At 46.0% G+C, this 20,202-nt stretch overlaps 1 protein-coding gene across 2 annotated transcripts in view; it reads left to right on the plus strand.

The window, feature by feature from the left end:
- ADD2 (adducin 2) overlaps positions 1-20,202 on the plus strand; it is a 54,384-nt gene that overhangs the window by 22,068 nt on the left and 12,114 nt on the right. For both annotated transcript variants that reach the window (XM_039239579.1, XM_039239580.1), the window contains 7 exons: positions 1,362-1,505; positions 3,466-3,564; positions 8,596-8,772; positions 14,500-14,757; positions 15,667-15,786; positions 16,643-16,732; positions 18,648-18,795. In XM_039239579.1, the coding sequence (XP_039095510.1) occupies positions 1,362-1,505; positions 3,466-3,564; positions 8,596-8,772; positions 14,500-14,757; positions 15,667-15,786; positions 16,643-16,732; positions 18,648-18,795 (1,036 nt within the window). The remainder of the gene's footprint in view (positions 1-1,361; positions 1,506-3,465; positions 3,565-8,595; positions 8,773-14,499; positions 14,758-15,666; positions 15,787-16,642; positions 16,733-18,647; positions 18,796-20,202) is intronic.

Below are 20,202 nucleotides of genomic sequence, written 5' to 3' on the forward strand. Positions count from 1 at the left end.
GACCCCGAGGCTGGTGGCAGACCCCCGTTACCCGCTTCTCTGAGGTTCTCCCTGAGGGAAGACCTAGGCCCCCCCAAGCTAGTGGTGATCTCCTCTTTTAAAACAGTTCTGGAAAGATTTCCTGGAACTCAGGCCATGTTGAGGAGAGGGTACCCCCAATGTGGGAACACTAATCCTCTCCATTTTTCTAAGCACAGAAGTCTTGGTTTGGGGGAGAGGAGGTAACAATGTGCAGTGTTTGCTCTACTGCATCCCCTACCCTGCCGCACACACACGCAAGCACCACTTACCCAGGTGCAGCATATCTGGAGTTTCTGTTCAGGTGCGTCCTACTGGCCTGCCCCCAGCCCAGCCTCTAGTGAGGAGAGATCTTGATAAACGATAATATGGTGGGAGCCTGGACTTGTCCACTTCTCACAGCCCAGGGTAGGCTGAGAGCTGAGAATTGGAGCAAGGAAAACCAGGAGAGAGTAGAAGGAATACCCTCAAGTATCAGGTTGTCTCTTCAATGGCTCTGGTCATTTCTCCATGTGTACCTGAGACACTGCAGTATCATTTGGAAAGGCAACAACCAACCAGTTCTGGGTGTTTTTCCTCAAACTTCAACCCATCTTTCTGACCTCCAGGCCTTATACCTACAAGGACAGAGCAAGCATGTCACTGGCCTGGGGTTTTTGCTATGAAGCACACTACTTATGAGGACTCAGATTTTCCTGAATTTGGGCCAAGACTGAACGATCTATTTGTGCTGAGTATCCATTTCTGCAGAGTCCGGGCTTACTCATGGGGCAGAATGAGTGAACAAAGGCAAGAGGCTTTCCTAAACCTCTCCATGCCCCTTGCTTTTAATAAAAGGCAGGGTGTGGGGCATGGATTTTAACCCTGTTCCTTAGTGCTCTTATTGCCCCATCACAAGATGAGGCTTCTCAGTGAGCCTCCCTGTTTCTGCCCTGACCTCAAGGTTGAGGGTTTCCACCAGCCCATCCCAGAGGACCCTGGACCCTGCCTCACCCCAGCTTCTTCCCAGAGTCCTAGGACAAGAGAAAAGCAGGGGGTGGACAGCAGCACCAGCTCTCTCAAGGGCATTCTCTGTAGCAAGTTTAGAAAGTGGTATATTGACATGGCTGTTATAAAAATGGTAAGATTTGGGAAATCTGGAAAGACATCAGAGGAAGAAGCCAGAAAGCCAGACCCCAGTCAGGTGCAACAGAGGCAAAGGGCAGTGCCTTTGTTGGGGGCTTGTTCCCTTCCACCAGTAGTCCCCAGAGGAGAGCCTGGCTGTGCCACTCTGAGGAGAGGGCAGATGTGACAGAGGAGCTGGGGGAGCTGCAGGTGCTAACCATTCCACTGTCTCACTGAAGGTGTCGGCCATGAAGTGTGGCCTCCTGCCTGTCTCCCACAATGCCCTGCTGGTGGGGGACATGGCCTACTACGACTTCAATGGTGGGATGGAGCAGGAAGCAGATCGAATCAGCCTGCAGAAGTGCCTTGGACCCACCTGCAAGGTTTGCTCAGTTGTTCCAGGAAGATGCTGTGGGGTGGGATTGTCAAAAGCCCACATCATGAGTGACACATGTTCAGTGGACAATGTTTCGAAGTTGCATATAAACAAAAAGTGAAGTGAGATTCTCTCTATCACACTACCCTGAGATTTTGGTGCTTACTCAAAATATAGTCACATATACTTATAAAACTAGGATCATAAAATATATTTTCCTTTCCTCTCTTAGCAATATCCAATAAATACCACTGTATGTTATTAAATATTTTCTAAGCCACTATTTTAGATTATTAAAATATACCTCATTGTATGAATGGCTGTGTCACCATTTTACCTTAAGAGTCCTCTGTGGTTGGACATTCGGAGGGTTTTCCCCCCAATTTTTTTCTTGATATGAACAACACACAATGAAAATCCTTTCATTTCAATCTCTGTGTATGCTTGAGACCACATCCTTAGGATAAATGCCTTAGGATAAATGCCTAAGGATGCACATTTTAGAACTCTTACTTCATATAGGCAAATTGCCCTCTCCTCTCCAGCATCTGGTATGTGGGAAGGCTGCTTCCTAGTCTCCCCAAACTTGAGTGTTCTCACCTTTTTTTTTTTTTTTTTGCTAACTTGATAGAAACAGAATCTCACTATTGTTTGTTTTAAATCTAAAGACCTGTATTTAACAGCACATAATTAGGGGTGGCCAGCTTAGTACCTGCAAGGTACCTTTAGAGCTGAGCCTGGGTTGATGGACGCTTGTTCCTGTCCTCAAAAGGCTCTTACTGCCTGCATCATTTCCAGTCTGAAAGTCCCTGCCTTCCCATCTCTGACACAGAGGAGAAATCCCTGCCACTCTCTCCTGATGTCCTCTAAAGCCTCGTTAGCAGTGCCCAGAGAAGGAGGAGATGTTCACATCTATGAAATGCTAGAAGAATTTGAGACATGGGGCCTTTGCTGTGTGCAGTCTTTTGGAGGCCAGAGTCATCATCTTTTCCTGTTTCTCTGGCACTTGAGAGGAAAAAAATTCCAGCTGTTTTCATTCAGCAATAGAGAATATGATGATAAAGCCACTAGGCCTCAGCCCAGGTCTGCAAGGACAAATCTAACACATTGATCTGTGTCCCCGTTACTAAGTGGGCATCATCTGTTTTCAGAGAGTTCTTGAGAATAAAACCAACCAAGGAACAGTTTCTGCATCTGAACTTTGGGGAGTCAGGCTCTTAGTGTAAATTCATTTCTGTTTCTCCCCAACTCCCTTTTTATCTACCTGCCCCTGGCTGACTCACAAACATTGCACTGACAGTGAAAACACCTGGGTTCTAGTTCAGATTCTGCCCCTGACGAGCTGGGAGACTTTCAATTTCCTTAGGCCTCTGTTTCCTCTTCTGTAAAACCAGAGAGTTAGAGTAGAAGGTCACTACAGCCTCTTTCACAGAGCTATAGGGCCTTAGAGCTGCCAGGACCTCACCGAGTTCATGAGAGGAGACGTGAGGTGCAGAGAGGTGACATGACTCACCTGTTTCTGCAGAGCCACCCCTGAGAGAGCCACCCCCTTGGGTTTTGAGTCAAGTCAACTAAGTCACAGGACCAAGGGGTTGCTTTTGAGGTTAGTCCCTAATATTGAACATCGAGTAATTTCATTCACTTTAACACAGACACCAAATTTTCAGATTTCTAAGCCCTCCAAAGCCTAAAAATCCAGGTACTGCCCAAAGAAATCCAGCAAGCTATCAAGTCTCAGTTTTACAAGGTGTCTTCAATTTCTTAGGGATGATGCCTAGGGTTAAAATCACATGTGGGATGGCATAGGGGTGTTTGTGGGGGGGGGGAATGAACAAGGAGTTGGGGAGGGGTGCTGGGGTGCTTTGCAATTGGGTGTGGAAATTGATCTGGAATAAATGAAAAACCTCTCCTTCTTAACTAAAGTTTAAAAGGCTTGAAGTTTTAATTGACCTTTTGCTCCTCTGCAGATCCTGGTGCTAAGAAACCATGGAGTGGTTGCTCTAGGTGACACCGTGGAGGAGGCGTTTTATAAGATCTTCCACCTGCAGGCTGCATGTGAGATACAAGTAAGCAAGTTCCTCTGGGGAGTGGGCCCCAGAGTGGCTCTGACGGAGGCCCCACTGGCTATGATTTAAGGAGTCCTCTGAGCCAGCTATCTAAAAGCATTGCCCTGTTTCTCTGCCTTGGCACCACCTATCCTTCTAAGGTTTTACACTTAGAATCAGTTTTGTAGCTTTAAAATATTTATCATTGTTATCTAACAACCAGTGCCTACCTCCCTCTTGAGGGTCAGTGCTCAGGACAGGGAACTTTGTAGGCCCATCAACTGGACAGTGGGAGAAACCATAAGAGGGGATATAAAGTCCTTACCATGCTCAGGTCCCACCTGTGGTATAACTGTTACATCTAGCTATGCCAAATAGATACCACATAGGTAGGTCTTTTCTTTTTTATTTTGTCTGGAGGGTGTAGTTTGCAAAGACTATGAACATGGTCCAGCCTGGAAAGAGAAGTGGGGAGCAGACCAGGGTGAAGTTTGACATGGCAAGGCTGAACACCAGAGAAACCCCAAGGTCATGTCCAGAGAGCCTATCACAAAGTTCTCCTAACTAGGAAGGGATGAGATGGAGGGTGGGTGGGGAGTGGCAGTGATCAGGCGACCCCTAGAGGAATTGGTGGAGAAGCTATAGGAGAACAGAAACCCTAGAGTTCTGCCTGCCAGTTAACGAAGCGGTGTTGGATAAGCCAAACACAGTCTACTTTCAGTGTGGCAAGCTGTCGGGTGAGGAAGGTGGCCTTGCAGGCTGAAAGGCCTTCCCAGCCATCCTTCCCAGCTCTGGGATGTGTGCCTTTGGGTCAGGGACTTGCTTTCCATAATTTGTGTTTCCTCAGCCGGAGACATGGGGCCTGTGGAGTCCTTGCGAGGATGGGGCCTTTCATCCCCCTCAAGGATGAAAGACAAGGAGAGGTGTTGCAGATGGTATTTTTAGGACTCGGTTGACACAAGGGGAGGCTGACTGCTCCAGGATGAGTCAGCTCCTTGCAAGGTCCTTTGGTGTCCTGTCTGCCCTCTTCTGGCCAGTCTAGGCAGAGCAGTGCTGCAGGAGGAAAGCCTGCTTTTGTCTTGGGAGTTGAGGGGTGGGGGAAGAATGGGACAATCCCAGAAGCATCCCAGGTGGAGACTACAAGTGGCACTGTTCTCAATGGTTTTTAAAGGACTATGTTGAGGGGCGCCTGGGTGGCTTAGTCGGTTAAGCGTCCGACTTTCGCTTAGGTCATGATCTCGCGGTTCGTGGGTTCGAGCCCTGCGTCAGGCTCTGTGCTGACTGCCAGCTCAGAGCCTGGAGCCTGTTTCAGAGTCTGTGACTCCCTCTCTCTCTGACCCTCCCCCGCTCACGCTGTCTCTCTCTCTCTCTCTCCTGGAAATAAAAACATTAAAATAAATAAATAAATAAATAAATAAATAAATAAATAAATAAAGGACTATGTTGAGAGGACAGTTATTAAGACAATGATGAAGAGGTGTTGAAAAAAGTCCCCCCACCCCTCAAACAGTGGTCAGAGCCAGAGAAGGTGGAAAAGGTAGAACCAGGATCAAGGCAGTACCTTTCAGATGCAGTGGCCTCCCTGCCCCAACCAGAGATGCTGGCTCTGAGCTCTGCCCCTGAGTTCTGGTGTTAGAACCTGGCAGAGCCTCTGATATGCCCACTTTGTTTTCCCCATATCTGAGCCCTCACCAGTTCCCCATCTTCCTGCCGAAGAAGAGGCTTCCATGAGAAAATATTTCTTATAGCTTTGCAGAGACAGCATGGCGCTAAAATAAATGGAGAGAGATGCCCATGTATCCCCCCACATGGTGAAGACCGCTCCACACTGCAAAACGGCCTCTGTGCAGTTTAACCAAAGGCAGGATGGCTGTCTAGCCGCCGAGGAGATGAAAGTGCAGAGCTGCCGGCCACCGGCCCCAACAGCCTCAGCTGCTTCTCTTGGCCCTGACTGCTGTCACTTTCTTTTTTCAGTCAGGACTGACTCGATGTGACCTTGTTCAAATGCATCAGGCAGTTAAGGCAAATAACCCCCAGAAAAGCTCCAGTGGCTTTTTTTTTTTTCAGCTTGTGGAGCAGGAAGGGAGGCTTCTAGAGAGAGAAAGGAAGCTAGAAGGTGTGTAAGCAAACCAGGCAAGATTAGACCAGAAGTGTGGGTGGTTTAAGACATGGACGATCCCAAGGGCTGGCAGTCTGCAGATGCTGCTGGGATTGCAGCCCCTGGACGCGTCATTTCTAGTGGAACAGCCAGCACTGAGGTTCTATTTCCATCGTGGGCCTACTTTTCTCCCCCAGTGACCTTGGCAAACAAGCAAACATGGCTGCGGTCATTTTGGTGGTTCAAGACTAAAAGCCTAGTCCACTCTTCTGGGGACAGAGTACTCACTGCTCTCCATCAGTTTGGGGTTCTAGGAATCTGGGTCATCCCCAGCTGAGAGACGCAACTCCCTGCTCTGCTTACAGGCAGTTGGGAAGAAGCTCAGGCAATTCTTCCCCATCTGCTACCCATCACCATGGAAACTGATGGGGGAGAGGGAGGTGGAAGGAGGCAGCTCTCCTAAGGATGGGGGCAGTTCTTTCCTCCTCCATAACCACTAACCCCCAAGGCATATTGTTCTTTCATAGCAAAACCTCAGAATTTATTTATCATAAACATTTATGTGGCACTCTATGCACCAGGTGCTATTTTAGGTGCTTTAGAAATATTACCCTATATAGTGCTCATGAGGTAGATATTACAAATTTTCATTTTACAGATGAGAAAACTGAGGCCCAAAGAGGGTAAATAACTGCTCCAAGTCACACGGTGAGTGAGTAGCAGAGCTAGGATTCAAACCCAGGCAGCCTGTGTCCCAAGTCCATGTCCTTAAACACTATATTGCACTGCCTCTTGGGACAATGAGGGTTGGTGGGAAAGATAGTCAGGGTTTCACTCCAAGTCAGTCAGGGAAACATCAGCTGACAGCCTGCATGCCAAGTCAGGGCTTCAGGGTCCTAGGGCTGAAGCGCTCCCTTGGCCAGGTAGGGATCCAGGATGAACTAGGTAATTGATTGACCAGCTGGGATTTGTGGCCAGTGAGAGTGCATTCCCACACCCGCAGCCTCGGTGTGAGTGTGAGGGACTTCAGCATTAGAAACAGCGACAGAAGGCAGAACTGGACTAATGAATGCACATAACAAAAAGGGAGGTTTGATCTCAGTGTAATCTGTGTGAACTCACTGTAACCCTTCTCACATTTGGACAACAGCATAGTACACTGCCTCACTAGGCACAGAACTGAGCATCTTCCAGGGATATTGGACAGGGATCTTCAGTTTTGGTGGAAGAGGGAAGTAAATGCCTACTGAAGTCTCCATTTTTGCTAGGGCATGGAGTCATCTTTTTAAGATAAACATGGGACCTTCCACTGGACACATGTTTTGGATGAAGAGGGTATAGAAGATGAGTGTTCTTGCTTCCTCCACTTCACAGGGTGACAAGGGTCACCTTGCAGAGGTGCCCTGGCTGACCTCTAGGACATCTCATAGGGGCCATTTGTTACACTGCTGAATTTAACACACTCCAGAGTGTGTCCCAGAGCCTCACGGATTCCTAGACTTCTGTTTGCCAGCAAGCTAAATTATATACTTTCATTTTCAGTAAAAACTGGAACACCGAATGTTTATATAATTGAGCATTCTCCTATAATAAGTAGGCCTAGAAGAGATATCAAATATCAATCAGATTTGCAGCACAAAATACCTGGCTCACTATCTAGAATATTTAGAAACCACCGTCTCTCCCTGTTGCTGGGCTCACCCTGTAAGCCAAATCATAACCAATTATGTCTGAGTAGTAGATTCATGACACAACTAGAATGTACCATTAGATGAATATAGAATTAGGAAATCAGGAAATTAGTCAGATTAGAAAATCTTTTTTTTAGGACCATTAAAATCGCCTGCTGTATACACGTACCTCTTGCCCTAATACTCAGAGTCCGTTGCCTGCAGCCACTTGTTATAGCCCCTTTCCATGGACCCGTGACGGTGGGACAAATACTCCAAGTCCATTGGTGAAGCTGCCTGACTCCTGCATAGTGTCCGGCTGTGTACTATCAGCACTTCATGTGTCTCCTTCTTCTGGGTTTCCTTCACTGACTGATACAACTGTGGAAGATGAATTCTTCCTTTAGACCTGTTAATTCAGGCCATCAGGCTACTCTGGTGTTTTTTATTGCCTGAGAAGCTAGCCTATTTCTTTCAATAGGCTAGCTTTTCAAAACAACAACAACAACAAAAACCACCAATCCCCCCCAAACAAAACAAAACAAAACAAAAACAAAAAACAGGAGGAGAGATTTCAAACAGAGAAAGAGAAAGGTGCAGAAGAATAATAAACTATCCACCCACTATTCACCAATCAGATTTAAAAAGTAGAAGACTTTTTACTTCAGATCTTTTCCTCTAGAAGAAATAAAATATTACAGACAGGAATTGAAGTCCCCTTTGGAGCCCCTTCTGATTTTACTGTACCCCCACCCCCCCCACCGGCAAAATAATCACAATTTGAGGTTGGTCTGTATCCCAGGTAACTTTTCAGTCCTCCGTATTGCTTTATTCTTAAGGTTTAACATTTGCATCATTTTCTCCTCCTCTGTAGTCTCTAAGAACTAACACTAAGAAAGAAATTGCTTCCCTGGGTGGCTCATCGGTTGAATATCCGACTTTGGCTCAGGTCATGATCTCATGGTTCGTGGGTTCGGGCCCCACGTCGGGCTCTGTGCTGACAGCTAGCTCAGAGCCTGGATCCTATTTCAGATTGTGTGTCTCCCTCTCTCTCTGACTCTCCCCTGTTCATGCTCTCACGCTCTCTCTCTCTCTCAGAAATAAATAAAATTAAAAAAAAAAAAAGAAATTGCTAATACGTCTGTTCCTGGAAATGGGTGCATGCCCAGTAAGTTTCCTCTGGGAAGAAAAAGCCACATAGAGCTCACATTTCTAGACATGTGTTCTCTCTCTCTCTCTCTCTGAGGTCTCTGAGGTCTCTGAGGTCTCTGCTCTTTGCTGCAGGTGTCCGCCCTGTCCAGCGCTGGCGGAGTGGAGAACCTCATCCTCCTGGAGCAGGAGAAGCACCGACCGCACGAAGTGGGCTCCGTGCAGTGGGCAGGGAGCACCTTCGGACCCATGCAGAAGAGCCGGCTGGGGGAGCATGAGTTTGAGGCCCTCATGAGGATGCTGGACAACCTGGTGAGTCTTGTGCCGTTGTCCTTCTAGGCTGGTCCATTGAGGCTCAGCCCCCTGTAACCAGTCAGTGGGACACATTAGGTGGGTGTGAGAACTGCCAGCATCAGGGTTAAGTTGTTAAAGCCTCATCGATTGGCACCTGACTCAGAATTTGTGGTCATTCTAATAGTAGTTGAGTCTTCTACAATGATGGCCTTTGCCACCCCTTCTAAGGGCTGTGGATGCCGTCTCATATTGTGGCTCAGTTCACTCCTTTGTGGTTAGTTCTGCCTTTCTTATTTCATGACATCAATGTAGAAAACACATAACACACTAATTTCCTAATTCTGGTGAGCAGTATTCTAACAGTTTGCTGTTGTAATGATTGAATGAATCAATCCTGTAAGGAGTTAACTGGCATGTGTCCAGGAGTGGGCTTAAAAGGCTACAAAAGAATGTTAAGACATTCTTCCTTCTTCTAGGGGCTAACAATTTAGTTGACTATATGACATATAAACAGGAGACCATTGGAAAACAAGAGGAAAACATGCACAATGAGGTACTGTTTTCAGGAAGAGACTATAACATTGATTGAGAAGTGAAGGATAAAACCTATCCTTAGACCGTTTCTATATCTGATTCATGTTCCCTTCCTCATTGCTACCACCTGGGACCCTCTTTATTGTGTCCAGGTAATTGTGATAATTAACATTTTCCCCCCTTGCCTCCAGCCCCTCCAAATCATCTCCACCTTATTACGATGCTGACCATGAGGGCCACATTATAATGATGAAAAATACAATCCACAATGAAAATACAATTCCCATAAACATTCGTGTGCCAAGTAATCCATGTCTAAATAAAGCACCAGAGCCAGAAAGTTTCATACAGGAATTCTTTCAAATCTTTAAGAAACAGACAATTTGTATGCTATTTTAAACTGTTTCAGAGGATGAAAGTAGGACAAAATCATAACGATCATAATACATTCAGACCAGTCTTACTTTGAGTTGATGAAAAATGCTTTCTGAACACTAGCAGATAGCATCCTGCATAACAATGAATAATAATACATAGTAACCAAGTGAAGGCTCATTCCTAGTATTCAAGGATGTTTTATTTTACTATTATAAATCTTTTAAAATATTTTGTGATATGAGGGGCGCCTGGGTGGCTTAGTGGGTTAAGCGTCCGACTTTCGCTTAGGTCGTGATCTTGCGGTTCGTGGGTTCGAGCCCCACGTCGGGCTCTGTGCTGACTGCCAGCTCAGAGCCTGGAGCCTGTTTCAGTCTGTGACTCCCTCTCTCTCTGACCCTCCCCTGCTCACGCTAGCTCTCTCCTTCTCTCAGAAATAAATTTAAAAAAAAACATTAAAAAAATAAAAATATTTTGTGATATGAATGAGTCAAAGGATAAAAACCTTTTGGTCATTTTAGTGTCAAAAATTATTTGATAAAAATATAAAATCGATCTATAAATATAATAGCTGTTAAGACAGGAGACAGGTGTTAACAGCTGTTAAGACAGGACATTTATTTAACACGATTAAAATAAATCATGGTAAAACACTAGAGTATTTCCATTAAATTTTGAAACAAAACAATGATTCTTGCTGTCAGCACTTTTAATATCGTTCTGGAATAATACTGGAACTCTAAAGTGGGAGTCATAAAAATAAACATTGAAAAGGAAACAAAATTACTATTAAAATTTTTTTAATGCTTATTTTTGAGAGAGAGAGAGAGAAACAGCACAAGAGGCAGAGGGGCAGAGAGAAAGGGAGACACAGGATCCAAAGTAAGCTCCAGGCTCTGAGCTGTCAGCGCAGAGCCTGACATGGGGCTTGAACCCACGAACTGTGAGATCATGACCTGAGCCAAAGTTGGGGGCTTAACCAACTGAGCTACGCAGGTGCCCCCCAAGTTACTTTTATAGATAGTGTGGTTAAATGCCTATAAAGTAAAAAAGAGTCAACTGAAAAAAAATATTAGAAATAACGAGTGCATTTTTAGGGGCACCTGGATGGTTCAGTCAGTTAAACCTCTAACTGATTTCAGCTCAGGTCATGATCTCACAGTTGTGAGACAGAGCTCTGCATTGGGATTCTCTCTCTCCCTCTCCCTCTGCCTATCCCTCACTCAAACTCTCTCCTTAAAAAAAGAAAGGAAGGAAGGAAGGAAGAGAGGGAGAAAAAGATTGCATTTTGAAGTAGTCAATTATGAAAATGTATTAAAAATAGGTTTTTGCTTCATAATATATAATATAATAATGTATTTGAAAATATAATAATGGGAGAAAATAATCCTATTTGCAAATGCAGCAAGGACATAAAACATTAAGCAGAACCAATTTAAAGAAAGTCATAAACTTAAACTCAGTAAAGAGCTACAGTTTCCTCCTGGTTAGAAAATTCCACAGGGTCCGGGCGCCTGGGTGGCTCAGTCAGTTAAGCGTCCGGCTTCGGCTCAGGTCATGATCTCATGGCTCATGGGTTTGAGCCCTGTGTCAGGCTCTGTGCTGACAGCTAGCTCAGAGCCTGGAGCCTACTTCAGATTCTGTGTCTCCCTCTCTCTCTGACCCTCCTCTGCTCACGTGGTCTCACTCTTTCTCTCTCTCTCAGAAATAAATAAAAGCATTAAAAAAAAAAAAAAAACTCCACAGGGTCAAGAGGTTGATTTTCCATTTTAGTAAACTTAATGTAATTCTGTCAGTGATGGCAGGAGGCATAAGGATTTAGAAAAAAATTTTCTTCCAGGTGAAATTCAGAATGGTTAGGAACATCCTAAAAAAAGAGGAGTAATTAGGGATATTTGTCTTACCTCATGGGAAAGCAAGAAAAAGCTTTAGTAACTAAACAGATCACCAGCACAAAATGAGCAGGGAGATAAGTGGGACAGCTTGGAGAATCCAGAAATAGATCCTAGATGTATGAGAATTTAACCCAGGGCAAGTAGGCATCTTATAAAGCAGTGGGTAAAAGATTGCTAGCCTTTTAGGAAATAAATAAGATGGATTATTACCTCATTTCTTTCAACAAGATAAACTCCTGATTTACCAGGAATTTGGACATAAAAAGTAAACTCTTACAGATATTAAAAAACAGACTTATATTTTTGATGCCCTTGTGTTGGGGAAGAACTTGTCAAGCATGACAGGAAAGTCTGAAATCATGATGGCAAATATTGACAGATATGTTTATATTAAAATTAAAAATATATTTTTATAAGCCATTTCCCCCATCATAAACAAAGCTAAAAGACAATTTATGGGAGGAAATATTTGCAGTATCTGTGACAGTCAAAAGATTAATACCCTTAATGTTAAAAGAGATATTACAAGTCAATGTGAAAGAGATAAACATCTCAATAGAAGAACAAACAACACAATTTACAAAGGAAGAGGTTTCAAGTGGCCATTAAAAATAGCCATTTTGCGAGTAATCAAAAAAAGAGCAAAACATATTTTGACGATTTTACTTCTTTTTTTTAATGTTAATTTATTTTCAGAGAGAGAGAGAGTGAATGCGAGTGGGAGAGGGGCAGAGAGACAGGGAACACAGAATCTGAAGCAGGCTCCAGGCTCTGAGCTGTCAGCACAGAGCCTGATGCAGGGCTTGAACTCACAAACTGTGAGATCATGCATGACCTGAGCCAAAGTCAGATGCTTAGCCAACTGAGCCACCCAGGCGCCCCATAAGGATTTTACCTCAGCAATATTCAGCAGATGGAAGGGGGATGAGAACTGGGAACTCTAGCACAAGTGGTAAATGTGTAAATTAGCTCAACACTTTGGGAAGATGGCAAATATATGAAAACTTTTATTTATTTATTTATTTATTTATTTATTTTTAGGTTTTTATTTGCTTTGAGAGAGAGAGAGTGCATGTGTAAGCAGGGGAAGGGCAAGGAAAGATGGAGAGAGAGTATCCCAAGCAGGCTCCACACTACCAGCATGGAGCGCGACACAAGGCTTGAACTCATGAACTGTGAGATCACAACCTAAGCCAAAACCAAGATTTGAACACTTAACCAACTGAGCCACCTAAGTGCCCCTGTGAAAACTTTTAATGTATACCCTTTGACCCAGTAATTTTTATTCTAGGAATTTATGTCAAAGAGAGAATCATTTAACTGCCTAAAGAAAAAAATGTATAAATATGCATATTTCAGGGTTGTTTATGATATTTTGAAAATGACAAAGTATCAACCATTATTGGTTAGATAAATTATGGTACATTCACTCATTGGCATATTAAGCAGCTTTTTAAAGTTTCAGGGGCGCCTGGGTGGCTTAGTTGGTTAAGCGTCCGACTTTCGCTTAGGTCATGATCTTGTGGTTTGTGGGTTTGAGCCCCACGTCAGGCTCTGTGCTGACTGCCAGCTCAGAGCCTGGAGCCTGTTTCAGAGTCTGTGACTCCCTCTCTCTCTGACCCTCCCCTGCTCACGCTCTCTCTCTCTCTCTCTCCTAGAAATAAATAAAAAAACATTAAAAAAAATAAAGTTTCTATGTGTTTATAGGTTAAATAACATGAAAAAAATCTCCAAACCGCATTGATAAACTAGAAAAGCAGCTTATAAAGCTGTTTATGCAGTATGGCCCCATTTATATACTATTATATATATATATGTGTGTATATATATAATTATAGAACATACATATTATATACAATTACCATACATATTCTACAGTTCTATATTATGTATATACTTACATACGTGTGCGTGTGTGTGTGTGTGTGTGTATGTGTGTGTGTATGTGTATGTGCATTTACAGAGATGACCAGAAAGATTTTTAGTAATTTTCTCTGGGGATGAGATTTTTATATTAAAACCCATTTTTTCTTTCTTTTTTAAATATTTATTCATTTTGAGAGAGAGAGAGAGAGCAAGTGGGCAGGGGAGGGGCAGAGAGGGAGAGAGAGTCCCAAGCAGGCTCCACACTGTCAGCTCAGAGCCTGACACAGGTCTTGAACTCACAAATCATGAGATCATGACCTGAGTTGAAATCAAGAGTCAGATGCTTAATCCACTGAGCCACCCAGGTGTGTCCCCCCATTTTCTTTATGTTTTTGCATATTGCCTGATTTTTCTAGCATTTTAATTTAAAAAAAAATAAAAGAAGAAGGTAGGCAAAGTCAAGAAATCATTGCTTCAGAAGCTGCCAAGATGACTGAATTTTTTCACCAAGCAGCAGTCATTTCCAGCTTGGGACATGGTCTTGCTTAGGATCTTTTTGAGTCAGATTTCAGGGTTCTAAGAAGGAACTAGTTACGAAGCGTTGGAGTTGAGCAAATGAGGGTAGACTATTAGAATCATCTGGGAGGCTATCAGAAATCCTGCAGTCCAGACGGCCTCACTGCCCACGGAAATCAGCAGCTCTGAGGGGGCCAGGAACCAGCATTTGTAAAGCTCCCAAGCGATCCCAATGTGCAGCCAGGGTTGAGAACCACTGGAGTAGATGAAAAATTGGAGCACTGTCAGGGTAAGGAGCCCTGTCTGTTCGGTCCACAGGTTCTGGGGATTTTCTCAGCTCTGATCACAGGGCTTGTTGGGGTGAAGGGAGGAAGATGTTGGGGAGACCAGGACGAGGGAACAGTTCTGAAACACACAAAAGGAACAGCAAGGCCTACGTTGTGTTATGGGGATTTTTGTTTAAACAGAGTCCCTTACAGAGAAGGGACAAGTGTGTATGGGATATGTGCATGGAGGCCATTTTCTCCACAGTAAGTGATTCTATTTCTGTCTTTTTTAGGGTTACAGAACAGGCTACACATACCGCTATCCCTTTGTTCAAGAGAAAACCAAACACAAAAGCGAGGTGGAGATTCCAGCCACCGTCACAGCCTTCGTGTTTGAGGAGGATGGTGTTCCAATGCCTGCCTTGCGGCAGTACGCCCAGAAACAGCAGAAGGAGAAGACCCGTTGGCTCAACACGCCCAACACCTACCTACGGGTCAATGTGGCTGACGAGGTCCAGAGGAGCATGGGCAGCCCCCGGCCCAAGACCACAGTAAGGAGGAGATCGGGAGGGAGGGTGCCCAAATACCTCTGTGGGTTAGACAGCTTTAAAGGGAGAACAGAACAAATATCCCTGGATCTGGATTATTACAGTTGCCCCGTAGGGCTTCCTGTTGGGCACCTGGGAGCAGCTGCTTATGCCCACAAGACCTCTGGTCACCTTCTTGCACCTCTGCACTGAGAGTTTGGGCCTGAGGAGCAGATTTCTCCAGGGGGTGGCTGGACCTTATTCCCAACAAACAGCACAAAACCCAGGAGCAATTGGTTTTTGCTTCTTGCTCCCCCATACAGAGGGGGCTTCTGTGAAGTTCATGGCTATCCAACATTGGACTGTACATCTGACATAAACCCAGGAGGTGGGTGGGATATTAATTTCTATTATGTAGTCTTCTTTCCCACCCCTCTTCTCTCTCTCTCCCTCTCTTTATCTCCCCACTCATACACACACATGCACACAATACACATTCATACACATCCATACACATCCACTCTTAATTTAATTTGATTTTTGTTAACATTAAAGTAACTAGCAGCCAAATAGAATAGCTCTTCATAAAAAAAAGAATGAAGCCCTGCAAATTAAAATCATTAAGTCATTTGATACTGAAGCTCAAGTGGCCACCTGTTTGTCAAAGCTGGTTGTCAAGGTTCTGAGCCCTAGTCTCCATTGCTCTTTATGACTGACCTGGGGGCCTTCTTTGGAAGCTGGGTCATTTGTTGCCCATCTCTGTTCTGGGAGACAGACAGGTATCAAGGAGGCCCAAGAAGAGAGAACATCTTTGTGTAGGCTTGCTGACCTTCCATGGAGGCCAGTTGACCCAGATCTCAGGGGGTGGGCCATGGGGGAGGACATGGTGACTTTATTCCTTTGCCTTACCCACCGCACCTTGTGTGTGTTCAGTGGATGAAGGCTGATGAGGTGGAGAAATCTAGCAGTGGCATGCCAATACGGATCGAAAACCCAAACCAATTTGTGCCTCTCTATACCGACCCCCAAGAAGTGCTGGACATGCGGAACAAGGTAAGGTGGGAGCTGCTTATCTCGCCTCTTTTCTCCCTCAAGCAGGGAGCTGTCTTGGGTCCCACAAATGTGAGCTGAGTTCCTAGCTCTTCTGGGAAGGAAGCTACTCTTCATGGCAATACTCGCACTGTGCCAACTGCTGTGCTTATGTGGTCCTAAATAACCCTTAGACACAGAGAGATACTTGCTTGAGACATGAGATAGGTCTAAGTAAGAGACCTGCCCAGAAATCAAATTTTTAGGAATTCTATATGACTTTTCTTGTGGCTCATTTTTAAAATGTCAAAATCTTTTGTTGAGCTTTGCTTTACAGTTCACTCACTCATATTTCTCATGTTACCTTAAGAGCTTACATTGCAGTAGACCACCACCAAAAGGCATACTCACAGAACGTGACTTAATGTGTGGTTCAAGGACCCTCTGAAGTGCTTCTTTGACATGCATATTCCCAGGCCAATCCCCTGTTCCTCCCCACAGACAGATTCAGACTCAATGGTTGTGGGGTGGCCCCAGGAATCTGATACATTAAAGAAACTCCTCAGGGGCTTCAATAAAACCCAAGAACCTCCTTCAAGGAGCTACTGTGCCTTGTTCACCTCTTACAATGACCTCCTCAGAGTTCATGAGAATCTGGTGTTTTCCATAAACTACTCATTCACTCTGAAGCAGACAGACGGTCTCTTCGAGGCGCACTATGTTAGAAGTAGAGGAAACAGGTCCCCTCCCCACTGGAGGACCTTTGTAGACCCTAGTCACAGAGCATGCTGGACACCAGTATGCCTTCTGAATGCCCCTCCCAAAGTCCACATTATGACACTGAACAGCAAGCTCACTCTCCCCTTCCCTTGCCACACAGATTCGAGAACAAAACCGACAAGATGTGAAGTCGGCCGGGCCTCAGTCCCAGCTCCTGGCGAGCGTCATCGCTGAGAAGAGTCGAAGCCCGGTACAGCAGAGGCTGCCCCTGTCTGGAGGGGAAACGTGTTTGCCTTCTGGGTCTTCAGTGCCTGGGGCTGGGCAGCAGGACCCCTGAGTCCTCGTGCCCACCTTCCCCTGTGATTTGGGGCGCTGGTGCTCTTGCTGCAGGACGGATGCTGTGAGGACCAGGGACAGTGTCTAACTGCCCCTCTAAGGGTACCGGGCAGGGGAGCAGCAGCCTGGCCTGCCCCAGGAGGGATGCTGACTTCCATGCTTTACCCATGGAACTCCACTCCGCCCTCTATTGGTATCCTGCAAAGTGGGCATCGCAGGAGTGTGGCTGGCGGCTCCTAGCTGCTCCAGGCCCTCCTGCCCTAAGGGTTTCTGGCCTCTGTGCGTGGATATGGCATCATCAGGCCGTAGCTCTGGGAAGATGCTCACGTGCTCGTAGAGGGAAGGCATGTATATAAGGACTGGTGCTCTGTTAGGGGCAGTTAGTTGCCCACACAAACCCATGTAGAGTTAGAAAATATAAAGTCATTTCCATGCCTGAGATAGGACAGTGTTTTTCTAGTGCATAGCAAAAGGAGTGAAGATCATAATTCTGGCTTGTGTTAAAAATCATTGTTACTCATTGCGAGATAGCAGTGGGCATGGCATATTCCTTAGTGGTAAGAAGGGGGGGAATACAGGAACTGTGCCCCTCTGCAGAGTAAACTGAGATCATTTAATCAGGCTGCAGCCCACAAGGCGGGTGCCCATGGCAGGAAGCATAAAGGTTATGTCATTGCACCAGCATGGTCACCCACCTCCACTAGCCAGGATGAGGAACACCCAATGTGCCACAGGGTCAAGGATAGAAACACCCCATGATACTGGCGTGGAGGTGGTGAGAGTTCAGTACAGTGAGCAAAACTGTTGAAAACTCTGCCATTTACACCAAGTGTTCTTGGAATCCCTCTTTTTGGGATCCTGGTCTTGGATTCTCTTTTGAACTCTGTGATTCCTTAAGATAGGCCAATGCTGCTTCTCTTTGGGAGGGTGCCCATGGCCCATTGTCCGAGGACCTGGTAGGCCAGGGAAGGTGGCCTGGAGTGCGTGGTGTGGCCCGGATGCTCTGGGTTCCCCTCCCAAGTTCCACATTCTTTGGCTGTGCCTCAGCTTCCCAGCACTGCATTCTGAAAGGCCACGATGAGGATGCCAAATTAGGAGAAAGGGCTGTGGGGTCTGAATTTTAGACCTTGTCATGGGCTAGAAGGGTCAAAGGATTCCTGAAGTTCACACGAGGTCCAGCCGGTGAGCTCCCCAGGGATTGTTGCCACTGTCCCCCAGGGACCTGCAGTACAGGCAGGTTGAAGATCCGAGATTCAGGACCTTGGCCTCCTTGTAATTTATGACTGTGTGCGAAACAGGACTAACCGTTTGGACTGAGAACGCTGAAGCCATTGTGTGTTTTGCATTTGACTTACTGCTGTGTGCTGTGGCTCGTGCTGCTGTTGGGGGGGTGGGGGGAGGGTATAGTGGGGAATGGCTGGCATGAAGCTGGCTTGAGCCAACGCTTTGCTTGCTGGCTTTTGGCTAACTGACTTTGGGCTGTGGACTGTATTTGCATAGTGATGGCTTGCAAGCATCCACAGGAGGGATTGCAATAAACGTGTGTCTTCCTTCTGCTTGGGAGCATCCTTTGATTTTATTTCCAGGGCAAAGGGTGGACTCCCTGCATTTACCCAGGCAGTTGCAAAGAACCCAGGTTTGGGGGTGAGGTATCCGTGGGGAGGAATGAACACCCCCTACCCCGAGGCCCCGAGCTGTTTCCATGGAGCTGCATGCCATGCTGCCCCTAGCAAGACTGCTGGCAGCCACATGAGTCTGAAAGGAAGCTCGAGCCTGGGCCCCAACCACGGCATTCAGAGAGCAACACACACTCTGTGGTTAACTTTCAGTCTACAGAGAGCCAGCTGATGTCCAAGGGCGATGCGGATACCAAAGACGACTCAGAGGAGACCATGCCCAACCCCTTCAGCCAACTCACTGACCAGGAGCTGGAGGAGTACAAGAAGGAGGTGGAGAGGAAGAAACTAGAACTTGACGGTAAATAACCCCGGCTCACTGGTGCTTCAAGATCTCCCAGGGTGCAAGGAGGGCTGGGGGCACCCAGAGAGGCAGCAGAGCCACCAGCCACTCACTCCCGCCAGGGCCACTGGGACCCATGCCTCCCACCTGGCAGGGCCCGTGGGGATCCAGCTAGCCTTCCTTTGCTCTCACTTTCAGTCTTCACTTGCTTCTCTCTCTCCTCTCTCTCATATCCTTAGTTTGCCCCTCCTACCCCATGAACCAGCATAATGCTGTTAATTACATAATGGCCCTCATTGCTCAGTGCCTAATGGTGACAGCGACACAGTGCTGCCACGACCTTGTCTAAGCTCTACCTGGGTATAAAGGAGTTAATCCTTGTACAGTGCTTAGAACAGTGCCTTTAAGGGGCGCCTGGATGGCTCAGTTGGTTAAGTGCCAGACTTCAGCTCAGGTCATAATCTCACGGGTCATGGGTTCAAGCCCCCGCCCCCCCCCAAGTCCCCATTGAACACCCCCCCCCCCGCATCGAGCCCCTCATCCAGCCCCACATCCAGCCCTACATGGACAACTTCAGATTCTGTTTCCCTCTCGCATAAAGCCCTGTGTCAGACTCAGTGCTGACAGCTCAGAGCCTGAAGCCTGCTTCAGATTCTGTGTCTCTCCCACCCTCTCTCCTTCTCTCTCTCTCCCTGCCCCTCCCCTGCTTGTGAACATGCACCCTCTCTCTCTCTCTCTCTCTCAAAAATTAATAAATATTTAAAAAAGAAAAGAAAGAAAACATTACAAATTTCGTTTAAAAAAAAAAAAACAGAACAGTGCCTAGAAGTATGGCTTAGGTTAGATAAACATTAGGTATAATAAGATAATTATAATAGTGATATTTATTAATCTATCAGATTATTATTCCTTCTTTACTTCAGAACCTCCTGTCAAGCCCATCTCTCCATGTTGACTCCCAAATATCCACATTCATGATAGCTTGTGTGCTCGCATTCACGCCGTCATCTCTTCCTGGCAGTGTCCCCTCTCAGCTAGCCTGATCCGGGCTTCCATCTCCAGCCCCTCTCCAGCTAACGAGCCCTCTCTGTCCCTCTCCACCCTCCACTTGAGCCGTTCCTTCTCTTTGTTTCAAGAGCACTCGGGGTCCGAGACACAGAAGAATTCAGCTCTTGGTTTAGTCCACCAAGCTAGGTTTTTATTCCCTCAGGGCAGAGTCGTCTTCTACAGCCCCCCTCCCACCCAGGGTCAGTCATCTTCCTGGGCACAGAGCAGTCACTAGAAAAATGCTTGCTCGCTTGCTTAGAGTTCTAACATGACAATGGAAAAGGTAGATAGAAAACTTGGTGCTTTATATCCCCAGGGATTATTTGGGCTGAACATGAAAATTAGATAAATAATAAATAAGCTACATGCAAACAAATC

Source organism: Hyaena hyaena, unplaced genomic scaffold, assembly GCF_003009895.1.
Source record: "Hyaena hyaena isolate Hyena2069 unplaced genomic scaffold, ASM300989v1 scaffold_158, whole genome shotgun sequence".
Taxonomy (NCBI): domain Eukaryota; kingdom Metazoa; phylum Chordata; class Mammalia; order Carnivora; family Hyaenidae; genus Hyaena; species Hyaena hyaena.